Below are 22,017 nucleotides of genomic sequence, written 5' to 3' on the forward strand. Positions count from 1 at the left end.
AACTCACACAATCACAAGGGTCCTACAATAGGCCATCTGCACACTGAGGAGCAAGGAGAGCCAGTCCAAGTTCCAAAACTGAATAACTTGGAGTCTGATGTTCGAGGGCAGGAAGCATCCAACACCGGAGAAAGGCGGAGGCTGGGCGGCTAGGTCAGTCTCTCTTTTCACATTTTTCTGCCTGCTTATATTCTAGCCACGACAGCAGGTGATTAGACTGTGATCATTCAGGGTGGGTCTGCCTTTCCCAGCCCACTGACTCAAACGTTTCTTTGTTTGTTTATTTTATTTTATTTTACTTTAAGTTCTGGGATACATGTGCAGGACGTGCAGGTTTGTTACATAGGTAAACGTGTACCATGCTGGTTTGCTGCACCTATCAACCCGTCATCTAGGTTTTAACCCCCACATGTATTAGGTATCTGTCCTAATGCTTTCCCCCTCGCTTACCCCCCACCCCCCAACAGGCCCCAGTGTGCGATGTTCCCCTCCTCAAATGTTAATCTCTTCTGGCAACACCCTCACGACACCCAGGATCAATACTTTGTATCCTTCAATCCAATCCAGTTGACACTCATTATGAATCATCACAGTCCTTATAGATATTTTCTGTGCATGCGTCCCATATCATCTGTATTAGTCCATTTTGCATTGCAATAAAGGAATACCTGAGGCTGGGTAATTCATAAAGAAAAGGCCAGGTGGGTGCCTCATGCCGGTAATCCCAGCATTTCAGGAGGCTGAGGCAGGAGGACTGCTTGAGCCCAGGAGTTAGATGGAGACCAGCCTGGGCAACAAAGGGAGATCCTGTCTCTAGGAAAAAAAAAAAATTAAATTATCTGGGCGTAGTGGTGCATGCCTGTGGTCCCAGCTACTTGGGAGGCTGAGGCAGGAGGATTGCTTGAGCCTGGGAGGTGGAGGCTGTAGTGAGCCACGATTGTGCCATTGCACTCCAGCCTGGGCAACAAAGTCAATCACTCAATCACACATTCACTGTCCTACAATTATGGAAGCCAGAAGCCCAAAATGATTTCAGTGTTGAAACTGCCATGTTTGCAGTGCCGTGTTTGCAGTGCCACGTTTGCAGAGCCTCTGGAGGCTCTAGAGGAGAATCCACATCCTCGCCTTCCCCAGCCTCTGGAGGAGCTCTGCAGGAGCCCCGTCTTCCTTCTTCAAAGCCAGCATCCTGGTGTCTTGCTTCCGTCTTCACTTGAACTTCTGAATCCGTCTCCCTCTGTCTCCCTCTTATAAGGACCCTTGTGATGACATTTAGGGTCCTCTTGGATGACCCTGTTCTCAAACTCCTTCAGTTGATTACATCTGCTAAATCCTTTTCCTCACATAAGGTAGTATTCACAACCCCAGGGACTGAGGTGTGAATATCTTTTGGGGGCCACTCTTCAGCCCACAATGTTGGTAATTTACTTCCTATCTTAATGCCTATTTCCCCATTCGAGTGTAATCCCTATGAGGGCAAAGATCTTCATCTGTTTAATTATCCACTGTGCCCCCAGCACCTAGGACAGAGCCTGGCACATAGTGAATAATAAATAATGACCAAGACAACATGGTAAAACCCCGGGCGTGGTGGCTCACCCCTGTAATCCCAGCACTTTGGGAGGCCAAGGCAGGAGGATTACCTGAGGTCTGGAGTTAGAGACCCGCCTGACCAACATGGAAAAAACCCGTCCCTACTAAAAATACAAAAATTAGCCGGGCGTGGTGGCACATGCCTGTAATCCCAGCTACTTGGGAGGCTGAGGCAGGAGAAGCACTTGAACCCAGGAGGTGGAGGTTGTGGTAAGCCAAGATGGTGCCACTGCACTCCAGCCTGGGCAACAAGAGCAAAACTCCATCTCAAAAAAAAAGAAAAAAAAAGTCTCTACAAAACTTTTAAAAATTAGTCAAGCATGGTGGCCCATGCCTGTGGTCCCCTCTACACCCTGAGGCTGAGGCAGGAGGATCGCTTAAGCCGGGGAGTTTGAGGCTGCAGTGAGCCATTACCGCGCCACTGCACGACAGCTTGAGCGACAGAGTGAGTCCTTGTCTCGATAATAATAACAATAAAATAATAATAATAATAATAATAGGCCGGGCGCGGTGGCTCAAGCCTGTAATCCCAGCACTTTGGGAGGCCGAGGCGGGCGGATCACGAGGTCAGGAGATCGAGACCATCCTGGCTAACACGGTGAAACCCCGTCTCTACTAAAAATACAAAAAATTAGCCGGGCGCGGTGGCGGGCGCCTGTAGTCCCAGCTACTCGGGAGGCTGAGGCAGGAGAATGGCGTAAACCCGGGAGGCGGAGCTTGCAGTGAGCTGAGATCCGGCCACTGCACTCCAGCCTGGGTGACAGAGCAAGACTCCGTCTCAAAAAAAAAAAAAAAATAATAATAATAATAATAGTAAAGATCCACTTTGTGCACTCCTTGCTTTGGGGAATTTTTCTGAAACAGCCGACAGTGTCTCTATGATAACTCTCACCACCACCACCACCCCCGCTTTGTTTTCTCAGAGCACTCGATCTGGGGCCCCTTCAACTCGCCCCCCACGCTTTCCGTCTGCAGCACCCCATCCAACTTCACCCAAAGCGCCCTTAAGTAGTTTCTGAGAGGCCGTGCCTGCAAATTCCCAATTGGCCACAAGGTGGAGGTGTGGGCCTATTTTCCCAGTCAAGATTTCCCCAGCCGCCACCCCTGTTTCTAGAGCGGGACTCCTGGAACACCAGGCTCTTTCCAGCTCCCTGCTTCTGCCCTGGCGCTTCCCACCGCCTGGAATGCCGACTTGCTCGCTCTCTGCACCCCACGGGAAAAGGAGCAGAACAGAAGCTTCCTCCCTGACTTTCCTGCCCGAGCTTACTGGGTCCTGAATCTCCCCGTGTCTAGTCGCTTAGCGGTTTGTGATCAGGTCGGCCTCCACCATCAGAGTAGCACACTCTCGAGATGGGGCTCAGGCCTGACTCTCTTCGGGGTCCCCAGAATCGCTCAACACAATTCTTCCAGAAGCCTCAGGATGCGATTAGATAAAGGATTGCCTGATTTTTCGACCGGTCGTTTTTTCGAATCAATTGAATACGTACCTGTATCCAATTAGCTCTGGGTAGCAAGAGGCTGAGGAGGGGGAGTGACGTCACCTCCGCGGATGGAGCAGCACCGCTCCCCGAACCCGGAGGCTCAGAGCTCCCCCGGGGTCTCAGAATCCGGAGGGAGAGAGGGGAAACAGGAGATGAGATCCGGGGGAATAGTATCCTTGCCCCCTTGAACAGGAACTGGTAAACCCTTACCAATTACAGTCACCCCCCCCCCCCCACTGCCACCTATCGCTGCCGTCGCGACCTGTCACCTCCCACGCATGTTGTGGCTGCTCCCGCCTCCGTCAGGGCGTGACCACGGCGTGGACTACAACGACCGTGATGCTCCACGGCGCCGGGAGCTTTTGACGAAAGGCAGCGTAGGCGAGGGGCTTCATGGGACTCGTATTACAAAACCCCTCACCAGGGTGCGTCCTGGAGGAAACGGGCGAGATACCCTTCCCCTCCCACTTCCTCAACTCCGTGGGTACAGGCACAACGTTTTCTCTTTATTTATTTATTTATTTATTTATTCATTTATTTATTTATTTTTGAGACGGAGTTTCGTTGTTGCCCAGGCTGGAGTGCAATGGTGCGGTCTCGGCTCACTGCAACCTTGGCCTCCCGAGTTTAAGCCATTCTCCTGCCTCAGCCTCCCGAGTAGCTGGGATTACAGGCATGCACCACCATGCCCGGATAATTTTTTTGTATTTTTAGTAGAGACGGGGTTTCACCATGTTGGCCAGGTTGGTCTCGAACTCCTGACCTCAGGTGATCCACCCGCTTCGGCCTCCCAAAGTGCTGGGATTACCGGCGTGAGACACCACGCCCGGTCACAAAGCTTTCTCTTTAACAAATACGCTATGAAAAGAAGCCACCTAGGCAGCATCGCTCAATGGAAATAGTGGATTTTTACTGGGCAGGGGGAACCTCGGCGACCACCCACTGCGCATGCGCTTCACGTGGGCGTCACCCGGGGAACTGCGCCTGCGCGGTCTCGCCCAGTCCCAGGGCCGCTCGGCGAGTGAGAGCGCGCGCTAGGCCCACCCGGGCGCCGCTCTTCGTGTCCCCGCGGTCGAAGACGGCCACATACGTCCCCAAGAAGACGTCACCGAGGATCCAGAAGGGCCCTGCAGGCGGAGGGACATCCAAGGCCTGGAAACCGGACAAGCAGAGGCGGACGCCATTTCGAGTAGTCTGCAAGGCGACAATAAGACAACTGGGTGTCGCGGGCACAGGGACGGCCATTTCCCTGGGAACCCGTGCTCCCCGCTTCCCCACACCCTCGGGCTCTTTGGTGTTCGCCAACAAACTGCCATCACAGGGACAAGAAATGTTTCTGCGGCCCCTTCCCATCCTAGTGACGTCTCTCAGCTCTACCCTCTCAAACCGTCGTATGACGTCCCTATGGCGTCATGGTGATGGCCACCTACCTGAATGACGTAATCCTGGGCCGTGAGGTTAAACCAGACCCCCCCAAGAAGGAAGGAGACTGCGGGGAGCTTTGGGATTTCCGAGCACAGGATGATGTACTGGAGGAGAAGAGGAACCAGTGAAGATGAGAGATTCCTGCTTTGCTCAATCCCTTCCGTGGCTCTCCAGTGCCATGGGGTAATTTCCGTATTGAGCACCTGGGTATTCAGCGTCCTGTGTGCAGAGGCCCTGCCGCCTAGACTTCTGCAGTCTCAAGCACACCTGCATTATCGTCTCCCTCCACCCCACCACCATCCACAGAGTCACAGCGTAGACACTTGACTATCTGTCACGAAGTCCAGTGCCTCTTGCCCTGGAATGCCCCTTAAATACTTGCTTCCCACTCTCAGGCCCTTTGATGTTCACCGTCAAACTGCCATCAGCCTCCTCAGCCCGTACCCACCAGAGACTGGGACCTCACCTCCCCAGCCAGCAGGGGATATCCCCCAATGGCTGCATGCAGGGCCCGGATCTCCTCAGTGGGTCCTGTGATGAGGGACGTGCCCGTATCCAGGATGGCAGCACAGCCCCGGACACAGAGAGTCAGCCCTGGGCCCACCTTCACACTGAGGGGGAAGTAGGCAGTCATCAGAAGCAGGGTCCCAGGAGTGCAGTCCCCCAGCCTCCAAGCTCCAGAACCAGGAGACCAAGTCCCTCACCGCTCCATGTGGATCTGCCAGTAGGCGGGGACTGTGACTGGCACGAAGGTGAGGGGTGGGATGTAGTGTGCCGGGTCTGAGCCCCCCAGGACCAGCTCTCCTCCATCAGGCTCTTCGGGGTCCCTGCAGGGGCAGAGTGTAGAAAGTGTAGATGTCAGTGTCACTGGCCTTCCCTCAGTCCTAGGTATGGCCAGGGGAGGCACTTCCCACCAGATGGGTTGTTTCTGGGGTTCCCACAGGGTAGTGAGATGCAGGAAGGGCCTAGATGTTGGGACTGGAAGCCAAGCAAGAAAAGCATGGCGCTTTAGGCTGTTGGGGACTTCCTGAAGTGAAGAGGAGACTTCATTTGACTGTGGAAGGTAGAGTTTTGGGGGAATTTCCTGAGCTGAATATCATAGTAACCAAGTAGAGCAGTGGCGTCTTGGAATAGGCTCTTGAAGGTGTGACTTGTGCAGGGGTGGGGTGGCTTCCTGGGTAGGAGGAGAGAATTTCTGAATTGCCTGTTGTGATATCTAGAGAGGTGTTAGACTTCCTGAGTTGGCTGAGAGCGATGGGAACGGGGATGGAGACTTCCTGGAAAGTAGAGGAGAGCAGGATCTACTAAGTGGTTGGTAGAACTGCTAGAGTGGGTTGGATGTCAGGGTAACTGAGTGGGCATAGGATTTTCTGACTGTGTGTGATGGGCCTCTGGGAGGGAAAGTGGAGACTTCTTGGAAACTTCTTGGATGTTGAGTGGGACTTCTGAGCATAATATTGAACTTCCTAGCAAGTCAGTAGGACTTCCTGGATTAAATCAGGCAATTCCTGACTTCTGGTCAGTGTTCTCAAATGGGATTTGAGCTTTCTTGGTAAGGAAGAGAAAGCTCCTGAGTATTTTGTTGGGTGTGGCATGGAATTTCCTTGTTTGATTTTGAAACATGGAGCATTTTGAACTGATGTGAGTTTCCTAAGTATGTCTTAAGTTGTCACTTAAGCTCTGGGACTTCAAATAGGGTTGAGGTGTTTCTTTATAGGGTAGGTGACTTCCTGCATGGAAGAGGCAACTTCCTGTATTGGATGGCCGACTTCCTGAATGGAGAGTATAAGTGGGTGACTCTGAGAGTGAGACTTCCTGCGTTGGGTCAGTGACTTCCTGAGTGGAGGTGGGACTTTCTTTATGGAGTAAGAGACTTCCTGAAGGAAGACTCACTTCCTTCTTGGGGATAGGACTCATAGATAGGTGCACCCTTCCCAGTACCTGTTGAGATAAAAGGAGAAGACAGGCTTATCCAGTAGCCCCTGCTCTACCAGTACATCCATCGGGGGCCGAACTCCTTCCACAGATAGAATGGGAAAACCGAGGCCCAATATCCCATCAAAATGGGCAAAAGTGAAGACCAGGCCGGGCTCCCGGAGAGCCTCTCCGAAAATCACTGACGCACCCTTGATTCCACCAATCTAGGGGTAGATTGAGATGTGACCAGTTACTTTTTGGATGACAATAACCACATGTCCTGAGGGCTCCCAAACCAAGGCATGAATCCTAGGTCTGGGGACATCTGGATGAAAGCCCCAACTTCCTAGGAAACTTTGCCTCTTGAGAAGCCCCACCTCTTCACCCAGGAAGCTCCTCCCTCTGCTTGAGAAGCCCCACCTCTTCACCCAGGAAGCTCCTCCCCTGGTTGAGAAGCCCCACCTCTTCTCCCAGGAAGCTCCTCCCCCTGCTTGAGAAGCCCCACCTCTTCACTCAGGAAGCCCCTCCCCTTCCTTGTGATGCACCATCCCTTCACTCCGAAAGGCAGGCCCTCCACCCCACTTGAAAAGCCCAATCCATTGATTTGGGGAGCTCCTCCTCCTCAAACCCCTCCCTAAGCCAGATGATCTTAGACCATGGGGTTCTCCTAGGCTGAAGACTTCTGTGAGTCAAAGGTCACTCACAGTCAGCTTGTCTTCACTCAGGATTCCATCTACTCGCCCAGTTCCATATTGAATGGCAAACTTGGTCCCGTTGGCCTGGAAGGAGCTGGAGGCTTTGGGATCAAATCGGTGGTGTAACCCTAGGTTAGAGGTCAGAAGGGTGTCACTGGGGGAGGGAATCTCCCCAATGCCTACTGCCCCTTTGACTTTCTGACCTGTGAGGGCATCATAAAAGAACAATTCCTCAAAATCCTCTGAGAAGCTGAGGTCCAGCCCCGCCTTCTCCCTTCACCCCCATTCAGCGTTGTTCTCCTGCATAGAAACTCACAGCAGGGTACACTGAAGAAGTGACATCTCCTGGACGGGACCCAGAGATTGGAGGACCCAGTGTCAAAGACGACAGTGAAGTTTTGTGGAGGCGTTCCCAGCCCAATTTTCCCAAAATACTGGACCTGATAGCAAAAGAGGAGAGTAAATGAGTTTGGTTCAAAGGCGCAGGGGTGAGGGCTGTGTGGGGCTGTGACTCACATCCCTGTAGTTCGAGAGAGGTACAAAGGTGAGCTTGTCCCCAGGGGATGGGGCCCCCAACTTGGGGACCTCTGCTGGTTCTCTCCATCCCCTCAGTAGGTTCAGGTTCCTGCGTTCAGGTTGGACTCGATGAAGAGGGATGCTGTAGGGAAAGAGGATATTGACAGGAAGCTGTCCTTCTTGGAGATCCTCTGAATAGACTTACCCAAATAGGATATGATGACAAATTCAACATCTCCTAGGCACTACAATAGTAGTCAGTACCAGAAACCCTACAATAACAACCTCCAGAAAAAACTATCAAAGATGCCATGATGACAGATATCCCCAAATACTTTACAAGAGCAACGCATCCCAAACAGACCTTCCCAAAGACCTTTCCATGTTCAAATCCCTTAAAATAAGCCATTCCCAAAGAATTGACATTCTCAAAGGTTTCCCAAGACCCTAACAGAAAACCTAACCTTTGCAAAAGCCCTTGGGTGGTGGCCCCTGCATGCTTCAGTTCATGAGTTCAGGTACTATTTTCCCCACCCTTTGAGAGAAAAATGTAAGCGTCAAGTCTTAACTGTCTTGCTGTGTTGCCCGTGCTGATCTCAAACTCCTGGCCTCAGCCTCCCAAAGTGCTGGGATTACAGAGGAGAGCCACTATGCCCTGCCCGGGTTCCCTTAAACTGTATTTGCAAAAGCAGGAGGCAAACAGGATTTGGCCCTTAAGCTGAGTGTTTGCAACCCTTGACTTAGAGGGCCAATTACAATTCAGATATCTTCGTTGCTAATTAAATAAGTCTAGCATGGGGCCCAAGAATTTGGATTTCTAACAAGTTCCCAGGTCCTGATGATGCTGTTGATACAACATTTGGAGACTCACTTTTCTTTGCATTGACTTAGAAAATGGCCATGAGACATTAGGTTCAAAAAGCAGGTTAACAAGCACCATGTGCGGCAGTATCTTCGTTCCTGCTTTTAGTCACTTCTCGAAGCACTTGTCGCCTCACTCCCACCTTTCCCCCCACCCCGCATGAGTCAGTCTTTGAGACGCACAAGAATGTGAAGTGGGGAAAACTGTTCCTGGAAGTTACACCCCTCCCCCTGCCAGGAGTTCCAGGGGATAAGGAGAAGAGGAGAAAAAGGGAGAGACTGGGGGAGGCATCAGAGGTAAGGTAGTGGGAAGACGTCTTGCATGGGGTCCTCAAAATTGGATTTCTTTTTCTTTTTTAAAACTTTTTGTTTGACACGGGGTCTCCCTCTTTCACCCAGGTTGGAGTTCAGTAGTGCAGTCAGGCTTACTGCAGCCTTGATTTCCGGGGCTCAAGTGATTCTCCCACCTCAGCCTCTGGAGTAGCTGAGACTATAGGCACAAACACCACACTTGGCTTTTTTTTTTTTTTTGAGACAAGGTGTCACCCAGTTGCCCCGCCCAGAGTACAGTAGCAGGATCATGCAAGATCATAGCTCACTGCCCCCTTAAACTCCTGGGCTCAAGCAATCCTCCTTCCTCAGCCTCCTGAGTAGCTGGGACCATGGGCGTGCACCACCACACTGAACTAATTTTTGTATTTTTAGTAGAGATGGAGTCTGGTCATGTTGCCCAGGCTGGTCTCAAAACTGTTGGCCTCAAACGGTCTTCCTACCTTTGCCTTTCAAAGTGCTGGGTTACAGGTGTGAGCCACGTCTCTGGCCAAAAACTTCTGGCCAATTACTTCTTCAGGCCAAACAGTTTGATGGGCGTGATGTGGGGGAGTCTCAGTTTAAATGTCACATATCTGGGGCTCTGAGATGGGAGGAGTGTGTCACAGGTCTGGAAACCGTAATATCTAATCATCAGAGCTTATAGTGGGGTCTGCAGAGACCTCTCAAAAACATGTCCTAGTGAAACCCCGTCTCTACTAAAAATACAAAAAACTAGCAGGGCGTGGTGGTGGGCGCCTGTAGTCCCAGCTACTTGGGAGGCTGAGGCGGGAGAATGGCGTGAACCCGGGAGGCGGAGCTTGCAGTGAGCCGAGATCACGCCACTGCACTCCAGCCTGGGAGACACAGCGAGACTCCGTCTCAAAAAAAAAAAAAAAAAAATGTCCTAGCCAGGCGCAGTGGCTCACGCCTGTAATCCCAGCACTTTAGGAGGCTGAGGCAGGCAGGTCATCAGGTCAGGAGTTCAAGACCAGCCTGGCCAACATGGTGAAACCCCGCCTCTACTAAAAATACAAAAAATTAGCCGGGCATGGTGGCAGATGCCTGTAGTCCCATCTATTCGGGAGGCTGAAGCAGAAGAATGGCATGAACCTGGGAGGTGGAGCTTGCAGTGAGCCAAGATCACGCCACTGCACTCCAGCCTGGGTGACAGAGCAAGACTCTGTCTTAAAAATAATATAATAATAATAATAATAATAATAATAAAAGGGTTCTGGTCAGCCAGGTACAGTGGCTCACACCTATAATCCCAGCACTTTAGGAGGCCGAGGTGGGTAGATCATGAGGTCAGGAGTTCCAGACGGGCCTGGCCAACATGGTGAAACCCCGTCTCTACTAAAAACACAAAAATTAGCCGGGCATGGGCCGGGCGCGGTGGCTCAAGCCTGTAATCCCAGCACTTTGGGAGGCCGAGGCGGGCGGATCACAAAGTCAGGAGATCGAGACCACAGTGAAACCCCGTCTCTACTAAAAATACAAAAAATTAGCCGGGCGCGGTGGCGGGCGCCTGTAGTCCCAGCTACTCAGGAGGCTGAGGCAGGAGAATGGCGTGAACCCAGGAGGCGGAGCTTGCAGTGAGCCGAGATCGCGCCACTGCACTCCAGCCTGGGCAACAGCGTGAGACTCCGTCTCAAAAAAAAAAAAAAAAAAAAAAAAAAATTAGCCGGGCATGGTGGCATGAGCCTGTAATCCCAGCTACTTGGGAGGTTGAGGCAGAATAATTGCTTGAACCCATGAGGCAGAGGTTTCAGTGAGCTGAGATCATGCCATTGTACTCCAGCCTGGGCAACAGAGTGAGACTCCATCTCAAAAAAAAAAAAAAAACATCTGGTTTAAGAGATGTCAGAGTGGAGCCCTTAAGGGTGACAGCCTGGTTTAGAGATCTGGGAAGCTGAGAAAGAAGTGCTAGGGATCCTGGGTGCCAAGTTTGGGAATCACTGAACTGGGAGTCCTAGACTTAAAGGGCAAGAGGCAGAGAATCCCTCCCAAGTTTGGGGGTGGTAGATGGGGTCGCCATACCGGATCAGTGTGGCCCTGGCAGGCTCCATATTCAGCAGAGGCAGCAGCAGCAGCAGCAGCAGGGGTAGCAGCAGTGGTAGTGGAGACATTGCTGGGGACCTGGGTATGAACCCAGGTGTCCTGGGGCCTTATTTTCTTTCCCTGGTGACTCCACCCTGTTCATGCCCCACCTCCAGGTTTAGAAGGAGACCAGGATGTGAAATCTGTCAGCAGGTGATACAGTGGGACAAGGATGTTTCTTGAAGGTTTGTGCAGAGTATTTTTGGAGGGTCAGCAGAAGTAGTGCTCCTCACTGCCTACTTGGGTGGCAGTGGTGGTGGGGTCTCCTCCACCGTGACCACTTCCCACCCCCCATCCTTCAGCTGCTGTCAGTTTTACTTTTAACTTTCATATAACTTTTCTGAGACTTATTAACCACAAGTGTTTCTTTGGCCAAGTGGGAGAAACCAGCAGGCACCTGTGAAGGGCCTGGGGGAAGGGAGAAAGGAAATGATTAGACACCCTCCCTCATGTATGAAGTGGGACTGCCTGCATTTCAGGACCCAGACTCTTACTCTTTTATTTGTAGGTGAAGTATGTTTCTTGTAGACAACAGATCATTGGGTATTTTTTTTGTTGTTGTTTTTGTTTTTTTGTTTTCTGTTTTTTTTTTTTTTTTTTTTTTTTTTTTTTTTTTGAGACTGAATTTTGCTCTTCTTACCCAGGCTGGGATTACAGGCATGCGTCACCATGCCCAGCTAATTTTGTATTTTGAGTAGAGACAGGGTTTCTCCATGTTGGTCAGGCTGGTCTAGAACTCTTGGCCTCAGGTGATCCATCCGCCTCAGCCTCCCAAAGTGCCGGGATTACAGGCACGAGTCACTACACCCAGCAGATTCTTAATTATTTCAATCTCTTTATTAAATTTATCTGATAGAATCTGAATTCCTTCTATGTGTTATCTTGAATTTCTTTTGAGTTTCCTCAAAACAGCGATTGTAAATTCTCTCTCTGAAAGGTCGCATATCTGTTTCTCGAGGATTGGTCCTGGGTGGCTTATTTGGTTTGTTTGGTAAGGTCATTTCTTCTGGATGGTCTTGATGCTTATAGATGTTCATTGGTGGCTGGGCATTGACAAGTTAGGTATTTATTTATTTAGATGGAGTTTTGCTCTTGTTGCCCAAGCTGGAGTGTAATAGCGTGATCTCAGCGCACTGCAACCTCTGCCTCCCAGGTGCAAGTAATTCTCCTGCCTCAACCTCCCGAGTAGCTGGGACTACAGGCGCCTGACACCACCCTGGCTAATTTTTTTTTGAGATGGAGTTTCACTGTTATTGCCCAGGCTGGAGTGTAATGCGCCATCTTGGCTCATTGCAACCTCCACCTCCTGGGTTCCAGCGATTCTCCCGTCTCAGCCTCCCCAGTACCTGGGATTATAGGTGCATGCCACCACACCCAGCTAATTTTTGTATTTTCAGTAGAGATGGGGGTTTCATCATATTGGTCAGGCTGGTTTCAAACTCCTGACCTCAGGTGATCCACCCGCCTCAGCCTCCCAAAGTGCTGGGATTACAGACATGAGCCACCGTGCCTGGCCATGTTAAGTATTTATTGTAGTCTTTGCAGACAAGGTTTGTTTGTACCTGTCCTTTTTGGGGAGGCTTTCCAGGTATTCAGAAGTACTTGGGTGTTGTGATCTAAGCCGTGTCCGCATTAGGGGGCTCCCCAAGCCCATTAATGCTGTGGTTCTCGCAAACTCATGGAGGTACTGCCTTAGTGGTCGTGGATAAGATCCAGAAGAATTATCTGGATTACCAGGCAGAGACTCTTGTTCTCTTCCCTTGCTTTCTCCCAGAGTCTCTCTCTGTCTGTCTCTCTCTCTCTCTCTCTCTCTCTCTCTGTCTCTCTCTCTCTCTTTCTCTCTCTGTCTCTCTCTCTCTCTGTCTCTGTCTCTCTGTCTCTCTGTCTCTCTCTCTCTCTCTCTCTCTGTCTGTCTCTCTCTCTCTCTCTCTCTGTGCTGAGCTACCTGGAGCCGGGAGTGGAGTCACACAAACACCCCTATGCCTACTGTCACTGGGATTGCGCTGCATCCTGCCCATGGCCTCCTGTAACCACGACCGACCTGGCTACTGCTTATGTTTGCTCAAGGCCCTTGGGCTCTAAAACTAGCAGGTTCCAAAGGCAGCTACGCTTACATCCTTCCCTTCAGGGCGTCGAGTTACCCCAGGTCCCAGGTGGTTCCAGGGATGCAGTCAGTGAGCCAGGGACTGGAGTCAAAACCCTTAGAAATTGGCTGGGTGCGGTGGCTCATACCTGTAATCCCAGCACTTTGGGAGGCCAAGGCAGGTGGATCACCTGAGGTCAGGAGTTCGAGACCAGCCTGGCCAACATGACGAAACTCCATCTCTACTAAAAATACAAAAATTAGCTGGGCGTGGTGGCAGGCGCTTGTAATCCCAGCTACTCAGGTGGCTGAGGCAGGAGAATTGCTTGAACCCAGGAGGTGGAGGTTGCAGTGAGCCGAAATCATGCCATTGTACTCCAGCCTGGGCAACAAGAGCCAAACTCCATCTCAAAAACCAAACAAAAAAACTTAGAAACTGACCTGGTGTCCTATTCTACTGTGGCTGAACTAGTACTCAAAACAGGAGACACAGTCTTTCCCACCCTTCCCTCCCCTTTCCACAGGCAAAGGAGCCTCTCTCCCTGGTCACCGTCAGCACCACCACCCCGCGGGGAGCACTGCCAGGCTGCTGCGATGTTCACTCCAGGCCCCAGGACCGTTCAGTCAGTTTCCAGTGAGTGTCACCAGACCTGGGACTCCCCCTTCAGGACAGTGGGCTCCCCTCTGGTCCAGGGCAGTTCCAGAAATGCCATCCAAGAACCAGGATCTGGAATCAGGGACCCCAAGATCCCACTTCTTCTCCACTGCGGCTGAGCTGGTGGCTGAGCTGCAAGGCAGAGTGTGCCTTCCTTTTCCCTCTGCTTTTCTCCAGCAGGAGTCTCTCACTGTAGCCACCACAGCTGGGAATGTGCTGGGTCTCCCCTGAACACAGCATGTCTCAGAGTCTCACCCAAGGCCAATAGCAAGTAGTACCTGGCATCACTGCTGGTTATTCAGGGCCCAGCAGCTCTCGAGTCAGCAGGTGATAGATCCTGCCAGGACTGGGTCCTTCTCTTCAAAGTAGCTGGGTCGGCCGGGCATGGTGGCTCACGCCTGTAATCCCAGCACTTTGGAAGGCTGAGGCAGGTGGATCACTTGAGGTCAGGAGTTCGAGGCCAGCCTGGCCAACATGGTGAAACCCTATCTCTACTAAAAATACAAAAATTAGCCAGGCGTGGTGGTCAGCGTCTGTAATCCGAACTACTCTGGAGGCTGAGGCAGAAGAATTGTTTGAACCCGGGAGGCGGAGGTTGCAGTGAGCTGAGATCCAGCCTGGGCGAGAGTGAAACTCTGGCTCAAACAGAACAGAACAAATCAAAACAAACAAAGTAGCTGGTTTCCTTCTCACTCAGGGTGTGTCTAGAAATGTCATCCAGTAGCCAGATCCTGAAATCAGGGCCTCAGGACTTTGACCCATGCCCTATCCTACTCTGGCTGAGCTTGTATTTAAGATGCAAGACAAAGTCCTCTGTATCTCCCTTACCTCTCCCCAAGTGGAAGGAAAGGGTCTTTCTTGGAGCCATAAGCTATGCTATCTGGGGTTGGGAGAGGGGTGGCGCGATCACCCTCTTAGCCACTCTTGCTGGTGTATCAATAGGTCACATGCCCCCCAAGTCTACTGGCTCCAAGCTTAGCTCAACATTAGGACTTGCTTGGCCGGGTGCAGTGGCTCACGCCTGTAATCGTGAGCACTTTGGAAGGCCGAGGCGGGCGGATCACAAGGTCAGGAGATCGAGACCATGGTGAAACCCCGTCTCTACTAAAAATAGAAAAAAATTAGCCGGGCGCAGTGGCGGGCGCCTGTAGTCCCAGCTACTCGGGAGGCTGAGGCCGGAGAATGGCGTGAACCCGGGAGGCGGAGCTTGCAGTGAGCCGAGATTGCGCCCCTGCACTCCAGCCTGGGTGACAGAGCGAGACTCCGTCTCAAAAAAAAAAAAAAAAAAAAAAAACATTAGGACTTGCTTAGGCGTTGCGGTCTTTGTGGCCTAGACTGCCTTCAAGTTCATTTGGAGCCCCAGAGCACTTTAGCCTGTAGAGACAGGGCTTGCCGTAACACAATTTCTGATTGTTGGGATGGGAGATTCCCCTCCGGCTAGGGCTGGTCTAAATCCTGTCTTTGTGGGTGGGCATCTGCTGAGTTCGGGGCAGACTTGCTTTCCACTGTGACAAGACAGCGCTGAGTTCAACGTAAAGTCTCACAATCGCTGCACTCTCTCTCCCCCAATCTCACAGACTCTGTGCCATGGAGCACAGGCAGAGGGTGGCATCAGCAGCTCGAGGCTGTCTTTCCTACCCTCTTCAGTGCCTCTTTCAGCTATATGAAGTTAAAACCAGGTACTGTGAGTGCTCACCTGAGGCCATGATTTTTGAAGGTTTTTTTTTTTTGGTAGATTTTTGTTAAATTTGGTGTTCCTGCAGAGGGGATGATCAGCGGAAACTTCTATTTAGCCATCTTGCTTTGCTCCCTCTCTACGTCTGTAGACTTTCTCTAATTGCTTTTTTTTTTTTTTGAGATGGAGTCTCACCCTGTCACCCAGGCTGTGGTGCAGCGGCACGATCTCAGCTCACTGCCACCTCTGCCTCCCGGCCTTCAAGTGATTCTCTTGCTTCAGCCTCCCGAGTAGCTGGGATTACAGGCACGCACCACCACACCCAGTTTATTTTTTGTATTTTTAGTAGAGACAGGGTTTCACCATGATGGCCAAGCTGGTTTCGAACTCCTGACCTCAAGTGATCCACTTGCCTCGGCCTCCCAAAGTGCTGGGATTACAGGTGTGAGCCACCGTGTCCGGCCATTTTTAATTTTTTTAGTAAATAAAAGCTGCTTTACTTATTGATCTGCAAGTGATTGTTTTTCACTTAGCCATATTCCCTGGACATCAGAAAATTTGATATAACTTATCTATAGTGAAACACACGAGTCTTAAGTGTACAGCACTATGACTTTATTTTTTTCCCACAACATTTTAATCTGAAGATTTTCAAGCTTAGAGAAAAGTTCACAGGATTATAGAGAGAAGGCCCCTGTTCCCATCACTTAGAATTTATAATTAATGTATTTTGCAGAATTGTCTTTGTTACACATCTGTCCAGCTCTCTACCTCTCTTATCATCCAGGAGCGTATCTTTTTTATTGAATCTCTTTCAGATAAGTTGCAGACATCCATTCTTCACCCCTAAACACTTAAGCATTTACGTCATCAGCCTGGTGGATTTACACACAGGTGTACACCACCACTCAGACCAAAGCATAGAACGTTTCCAGGCGGGGCTCAGTGGCTCACGCCTGTAATCCCAGCACGTTGGGAGGCCGAGGCAAGCAGATCACTTGAGGTCAAGAGTTTGAGACCAGCCTGGCCAACATGGTGAAACCCTGTGTCTACTAAAAATACAAAAATTAGCCAGGTGTGGTGGCGCACGCCTATAATCCCAGCTACTTGAGAGGCTGAGACCGGAGAATCACTTGAACCTGAGAGAAAGCGGTTGCAGCAAGCTGAAATTGCACCATTGCACTCCAGCCTGAGCAACAGAGCGAGACTGTCTCAGAAAAAAAAACAAACGACAACAACAACAACAAAACATTTCCAGCTTCCCAGAAGGTCCTGTCTCACTGCCTCCCAGCCAGTGTCCCACAAAAGGAATGAATACCCTGCGACCACAGTTTCGTTTTGTCTGTTCTTGAATGTCACATGCCAGGCATCATAGGACTTCTTTTGGGTTCAGTTTTTATCCCTCAATATCCTGTCTCTGCATGTCTTGAAAAGTCAGAGCATACAGATTTACTTTATTTTTCCCCAAAAGATTTCATTATGAAAATTCAGGCCAAGCATGGTGGCTCATGCCTGTAATCCTAGCACTTTGGGAGGCCAAGGCGGGTAGATAAATAGAGGTCAGGAATCAAGACCAGCCTGGGCAACATGGCAAAACCCCACCTCTACCAAAAATACTAAAAATTAGTCTGGCATGGTGGTGTGCACCTGTGGTCCCAAGTAGTAGAGAGGCTGAGGTGGGAGGATCGATAGAGCCCTGGAGGTGGAGGTTGCAGTGAGCTGAGATTGTGCCACTGCACTCCAGCGTGGGTGACAGAGTGAGACCCCATCTCAAAAAAAAAAAAGAAAAAAAAGAAAAAAAAAATTCAGACACTCAAACATAAGACAAAGTGGAAAGTATTTTACAGTGAACACACATATACCTCCTACCCAGCTTCCACCACTAACATTTGTCTGTGTTTGCTTTGTCCTGTTTCTTTTCTTTTCTTTTCTTTTTTTCTTTTGAGACAGAGTCTGACTCTGTTGCCCAGGCTGAAGTGCAGTGGCGTGATCTCGGCTCACTGCAACTTCCGCCTCCTGGGTTCAAGCAATTCTCCAGCCTCAGCTGGGATTACAGGCACCTGCCACCACGCCTAGCTAATTTTTCTATTTTTCAGTAGGGACAGGGTTTCACCATGTTGGTCAGGTTGCTCTCGAACTCCTTACCTCAGGTGATCCGCCCACCTCGGCCTCCCAGAGTGCTGAGGCGCAGGTGTGAGCCACTGCGCCTGGCCAATTTATCCTGTTTCAATCCGTCTAGCCTACCCTGTGTCCCAGTGGTTCTCAACTAGGGGCTCTTTTCCCTGCAGGAGACATTTGGCATTGTCTGCGGACATTTTTGTCTCACCTGCTGTGGGGGGTGGGGGTGATGCTTCTGGCATGTAGTGGGGTGGAGGCCAACGATGTTGCTAAGCTTCCTGCCATGCACAAGACAGCCCCCCACCAAAAATTATGCAGCCCCAGGCAGGGCATGGTGGCTCATGCCTGTAATCCCAGGACTTTGAGAGGCCGGGGTGGGAGGATGACTTAAGCTCAGGAGTTCAAGACCAGCTTGAGAAACATAGCCAGTACAAACACATGTAAAACTTAACCAGGCATGGCGGCATGCACCTGTCGTCCCAGCTACTCTGGAAGCTGAGGTGTGGGGATCGCCGGAGCCCAGCAGGTCCAGGATGCACTCCAGCCTAGGTGGCAAAGTGGAAAAAAAAAAAAAATCTGGCCCCAAATGTCACAGTGGCAAGGTTGAGAAACCTTGCTGTATTCATTCCTCAGCCCATCACATTTTCTTGATTTCAGAATAACCTGCAGACATGAGTATTCTTCAGTGCATATACTTCCACAAGGCCATTCTTTTTTTTTTTTTTTTTTTTTTTTTTTTTTTTTTTTTTTTTAATTGAGACGGAGTCTCGCTCTGTCACCCAGGCTGGAGTGCAGTGGCCGGATCTCAACTCACTGCAAGCTCCACCTCCCGGGTTTACGCCATTCTCCTGCCTCAGCCTCCCGAGTAGCTGGGACTACAGGCGCCCGCCACCACGCCCAGCTAGTTTTTTGTATTTTTTTTTTAGTAGAGACAAGGTTTCACCGTGTTAGCCAGGATGGTCTCGATCTCCTGACCTCATGATCCGCCCGTCTCGGCCTCCCAAAGTGCTGGGATTACAGGCTTGAGCCACCGCGCCCGGCCTTTTTTTTTTTCTTTTGAGAGGGAGTCTTGCTCTGTCACCCAGGCTGGAGTGCAGTGGCGCGATCTTGGCTCACTGCAACCTCCACCTCTCAGATTCAAATGATTCTTCTGTCTCAGCCTCCCAAGTAGCTGGGACTACAGGCGCACCACCATGCCTGGCTAAAGCCCATTCTTTTCTTTTTTTTTTTGAGACGGAGTTTCGCTCTTGTCTTTTCACCCAGGCTGGAGTGCAATGGCGCAATCTCTGCTCACCGCAACCTCTGCCTCTCAGGTTCAAGTGATTCTCCTGCCTCAGCCTCCCAAGTAGCTGGGATTACAGGCATGCGGCACCACACCCAGTTGATTTTGTATTTTTAGTAGAGACGGGGTTTCTCCATATTGGTCAGGCTGGTCTCGAACTCCCGACCTCAGGTGATCCGCCCACCTTGGCCTCCCAAAGTGCTGGGATTACAAGCATGAGCCACCATGCCCGGCCAAGCCCATTTTTTAAAATAGCTACATAGTATTTGAGAGTATTAATGTAACACTACAACACCACTTCCAGAACTGATTCTCTGCATAGATTGTTTTCCCCCTTTTAATGTAATAAACAATGCAGTAATATCCTTATAGATATTTTCTGCACATCTATTCCATAGCATCTGTATTAGTCCATTTTGCATTGCAATAAAGGAACACCGAAGGCGGGGTAATTTCTAAAGAAAAGGTGGCCGGGTGCAGTTGCTCACACCTGTAATCCCAGCACTTTGGGAGGCCGAGGCGGGCGGATCGCTTGAGGTCAGGAGTTGAAAACCAGCCTGGCCAACATGGTGAAACCCCGTCTCTACTAAAAACACGCAAAAAAATTAGCCGAGCATGGTGGCAGGCGCCCGTAATCCCAGCTACTCGGGAGACTGAGGCAGGAGAATTGCTTGAACCTGGGAGGCAGAAGTTGCAGTGAGCCGAGATCGCCCTGCTACAGTCCAGCCTGGGCGACAGAGCAAGGCTCCATCTCAAAAAAAAAAAAAAAAAAAAAAAAGAAAAGAAAAGAAAAGAAAGGCTAGGTGTGGTGGGGGTGCGTTTGGGAGGCGGGGGTGTCATCCCAGCCCTTCAGAAGGCTGAGGCAGGAGGATCGCTTGAGCCTGGGAGTTGCAAACCAGCCTGGTCAACAAAGGGAGACCCTGTCTGTACAAAAAAAATTTTTAATTATCTGGGCGTAATGGCACACTCCTGTAGTCCCAGCTACTGGGGAAGGTGAGGCAGGAGGATCACTTGAGCTCAGGAGGCTGAAGCTGCAGTGAGCCGTCATCACGTGACTGCACTCCATCCCGGGCGACAGAGTGAGACACTGTCTCAATAGAAATAAATAAATGCAAAAATAATGGTAAAGATCCACTTTGTGCACTCCTTGCTCTGGGGGATTTTCTTGAAACAGTCGACCGTGTCTCTGATAACTGTCACCACCCACTTTGTTTTCTCAGTCAGAGCACTCGATCTGGGTGGGCCCCTTCAAATCGCCCCCCACGCTTTCCGTCTGCAGCACCCCATCCAAATTCACCCAAAGCGCCCTTAAGTAGTTTCTGAGAGGCCGTGCCTGCAAATTCCCAACTGGCCACAAGGTGGAGGTGTGGGCCTATTTTCCCAGCCAAGATTCCCCAGCCGCCACACCTGTTTCTAGAGCGGGACTCCTGGAACACCAGGCTATTTCCAGCTTCCCTGCTTCTGCCCTGGCGCTTCCCACCGCCTGCAATGCCGACTTGCTCGCTCTCTGCACCCCACGGGAAAAGGAGCAGAACAGAGGCTTCCTCCCTGACTCCCCTGCCCGAGGTTACTGGGACATCTCTTGCCGAACACGGCCTGGCCGATGGGACCTGGATCTCCCCATGTCTTGTCTTTCCGGGGGTTGTGACCGGGTCGGCCTCCACCATCAGAGGAGCACAGTCTCCAGAATCGCCCAACACAATCTTTCCCGAAGCCCCTCAGGAGGTGATTAGGTAAAGGATTGCCAGATTTTTAAACCCGTCATTTTATTTACTAACTAACCTTGTAATAAAGGAATTATCGCCCGCATTTTACGGGGTTGAGGGGGTGCTGCGGTGCAGAAAGGTTAAAAGGAGGCAGCCCAGGTGCACTTGGAGGGGAATTGAACGTGGTTCTTGAAGCTGCAGACACCAAATAATCAGCCCAGATGCCTCGCATTGTCTCTGCCAGGATTACTTTTGCCCCTGTTCCATTGGCGGGAATCTGTCACGTGGTTACTCCTGGCTGCAAGGACGACCGGGAAATGTAGTCCAGTTATGTGTCTAAGAGTAAGGGACACTTTGTGTGACTCTCAGCCACTGTGGGCCACATCTGACCCCACAGGGTCTCAAATTCGGACCCGCGTTCCCTCTATGATCTTATATCGCACTCTCCCGAGGTCTCGCATTAATGTTTTTTTTTTTTTTCTTTTTCCCTTGAGGCAGAGTCTCACTCTGTCGTCCAGGCTGGAGTGCAGTGGCTGTGATCTCGGCTCACTGCAACCTGCGTCCCCTGGGTTCAAGCGATTCTCCTGCCAATTTTTGTATTTTTAGTAGAGACGGGGTTTCGCCATGTTGGCCAGGCTGGTCTCAAACTCCTGACCTCAGGTGATCTGCCCGCCTCAGCCTCCCAAAGTGCTGGGATTACAGGCATGAGCCACCGCACCTGGCCTACTCAAAATATTAAACACAGGCCGGGCATGGTGGCTCATGCATGTCGTCCCAGCACGTTGGCAGACTGAGGTGGGAGGATTGCTTGAGCCCAGGAGTTCCAGACCAGCCTGGGCAACACAGTGAGTCCGTTTCTATGAAAGAATTAGCCGGCTTGCTAGTGCATATTGGTAGTCCCAGTTACTCTGGAGACTGAGGTGGGAAGATCACTCGAGCCCAGGAGGTCAAGGCTGCAATGACCTGTGACCACACCACTCCACTCCAGCCTGGGTGGCAGAGTGAGACACTGTCTCAAAACAAAAGTTAAACACAGAGTTACTGCATGACCTAGCAATCCTACTCCAAGGTGAAATGAGAACATATGTCTACACAAAAACTTGTACATGAATGTTCATAGCAGCGTTGCAGCCAGGAATAGAAACATCCCACCTGTCCATTAACTAGCGAATGGGTAAGTACAAGGTGGTATATCCGTATCATGGACTATCACTGTGCCATAAACAGAAATGAAATACTGATACATTCTACAATGTAGATGAACGTAGAAAACTTTATGCCAAGTGAGAGATGCCAGTCACAAAGAGCCACATATTCCAAGGATCCATTTATAGGAAATGTCCAGAATAGGAAAATTCCATAAAGTCATAGAATTTTTTTTTTTTTCTTGAAACAGAGTCTTGCCTTGTCACCCAGGCTGGAGTGCAGTGGTGCCATTATGGCTCACTGCAACCTCAGCCTCCTGGGCACAAGCGATCCTCCCATCTTAGCCTCCTGAGTAGCTGTGCCTAGAGGCATTCGCTACCACGCATGGCTTAGTTTTTAATTTTTTGTAGAGACGGGGGTGGGGGGGGGTTCCCTATGTTGCCCAGATTGGTCTCAAA

General features: G+C 50.7%; 1 protein-coding gene and 1 long non-coding RNA gene across 4 annotated transcripts in view; one reads left to right on the plus strand and one right to left on the minus strand.

Moving 5' to 3' along the window:
- Positions 1 to 18,153, plus strand: part of LOC139360421 (uncharacterized) — a 34,925-nt gene extending 16,772 nt beyond the window's left edge. Inside the window, exons 4-5 of one of the 2 annotated variants that reach the window (XR_011617796.1) lie at positions 2,514 to 8,782; positions 13,502 to 18,153. This is a non-coding gene — a long non-coding RNA (uncharacterized lncRNA). Of the gene's footprint in view, positions 1 to 2,513; positions 8,783 to 13,501 lie in introns of those variants that run through there. The other variant, XR_011617797.1, reaches the window with a different exon arrangement.
- LOC105497161 (napsin A aspartic peptidase) lies at positions 3,961 to 11,180 on the minus strand. 2 transcript variants are annotated; one of them, XM_011767997.3, is made up of 9 exons: positions 10,835 to 11,180; positions 7,625 to 7,766; positions 7,425 to 7,548; positions 7,118 to 7,236; positions 6,438 to 6,637; positions 5,201 to 5,323; positions 4,963 to 5,107; positions 4,502 to 4,699; positions 3,961 to 4,265 (listed from the first exon to the last, which is right to left on the minus strand). In XM_011767997.3, exons 1-9 carry the CDS (start codon positions 10,921 to 10,923, stop codon positions 4,038 to 4,040), a joined length of 1,368 nt encoding a protein of 455 aa, XP_011766299.2. In that variant the 5' UTR covers positions 10,924 to 11,180; the 3' UTR covers positions 3,961 to 4,037. The 2 variants fall into 2 exon arrangements, with proteins under 2 accessions (XP_011766299.2, XP_011766300.2); XM_011767998.2 differs by having other exon boundaries at positions 4,502 to 4,600; positions 10,835 to 11,174.
- Positions 18,154 to 22,017: the final 3,864 nt, after the last annotated feature.

This window comes from Macaca nemestrina, chromosome 20, assembly GCF_043159975.1.
Source record: "Macaca nemestrina isolate mMacNem1 chromosome 20, mMacNem.hap1, whole genome shotgun sequence".
NCBI classification, from domain to species: domain Eukaryota; kingdom Metazoa; phylum Chordata; class Mammalia; order Primates; family Cercopithecidae; genus Macaca; species Macaca nemestrina.

Excerpts from the sequence above, each read along its gene's own strand:
- LOC105497161 (XM_011767997.3), bottom strand. The coding sequence starts at position 10,923 with ATGTCTCCACTACCACTGCTGCTACCCCTGCTGCTGCTGCTGCTGCTG. Across the intron at positions 5,324-6,437 it reads TTCTCCTTTTATCTCAACAG|GGACCCCGAAGAGCCTGATG; the intron begins GTACTGGGAAGG and ends CTGCCCCTGCAG. Across the intron at positions 4,266-4,501 it reads CCCAGGATTACGTCATTCAG|ACTACTCGAAATGGCGTCCG; the intron begins GTAGGTGGCCAT and ends GTCGCCTTGCAG.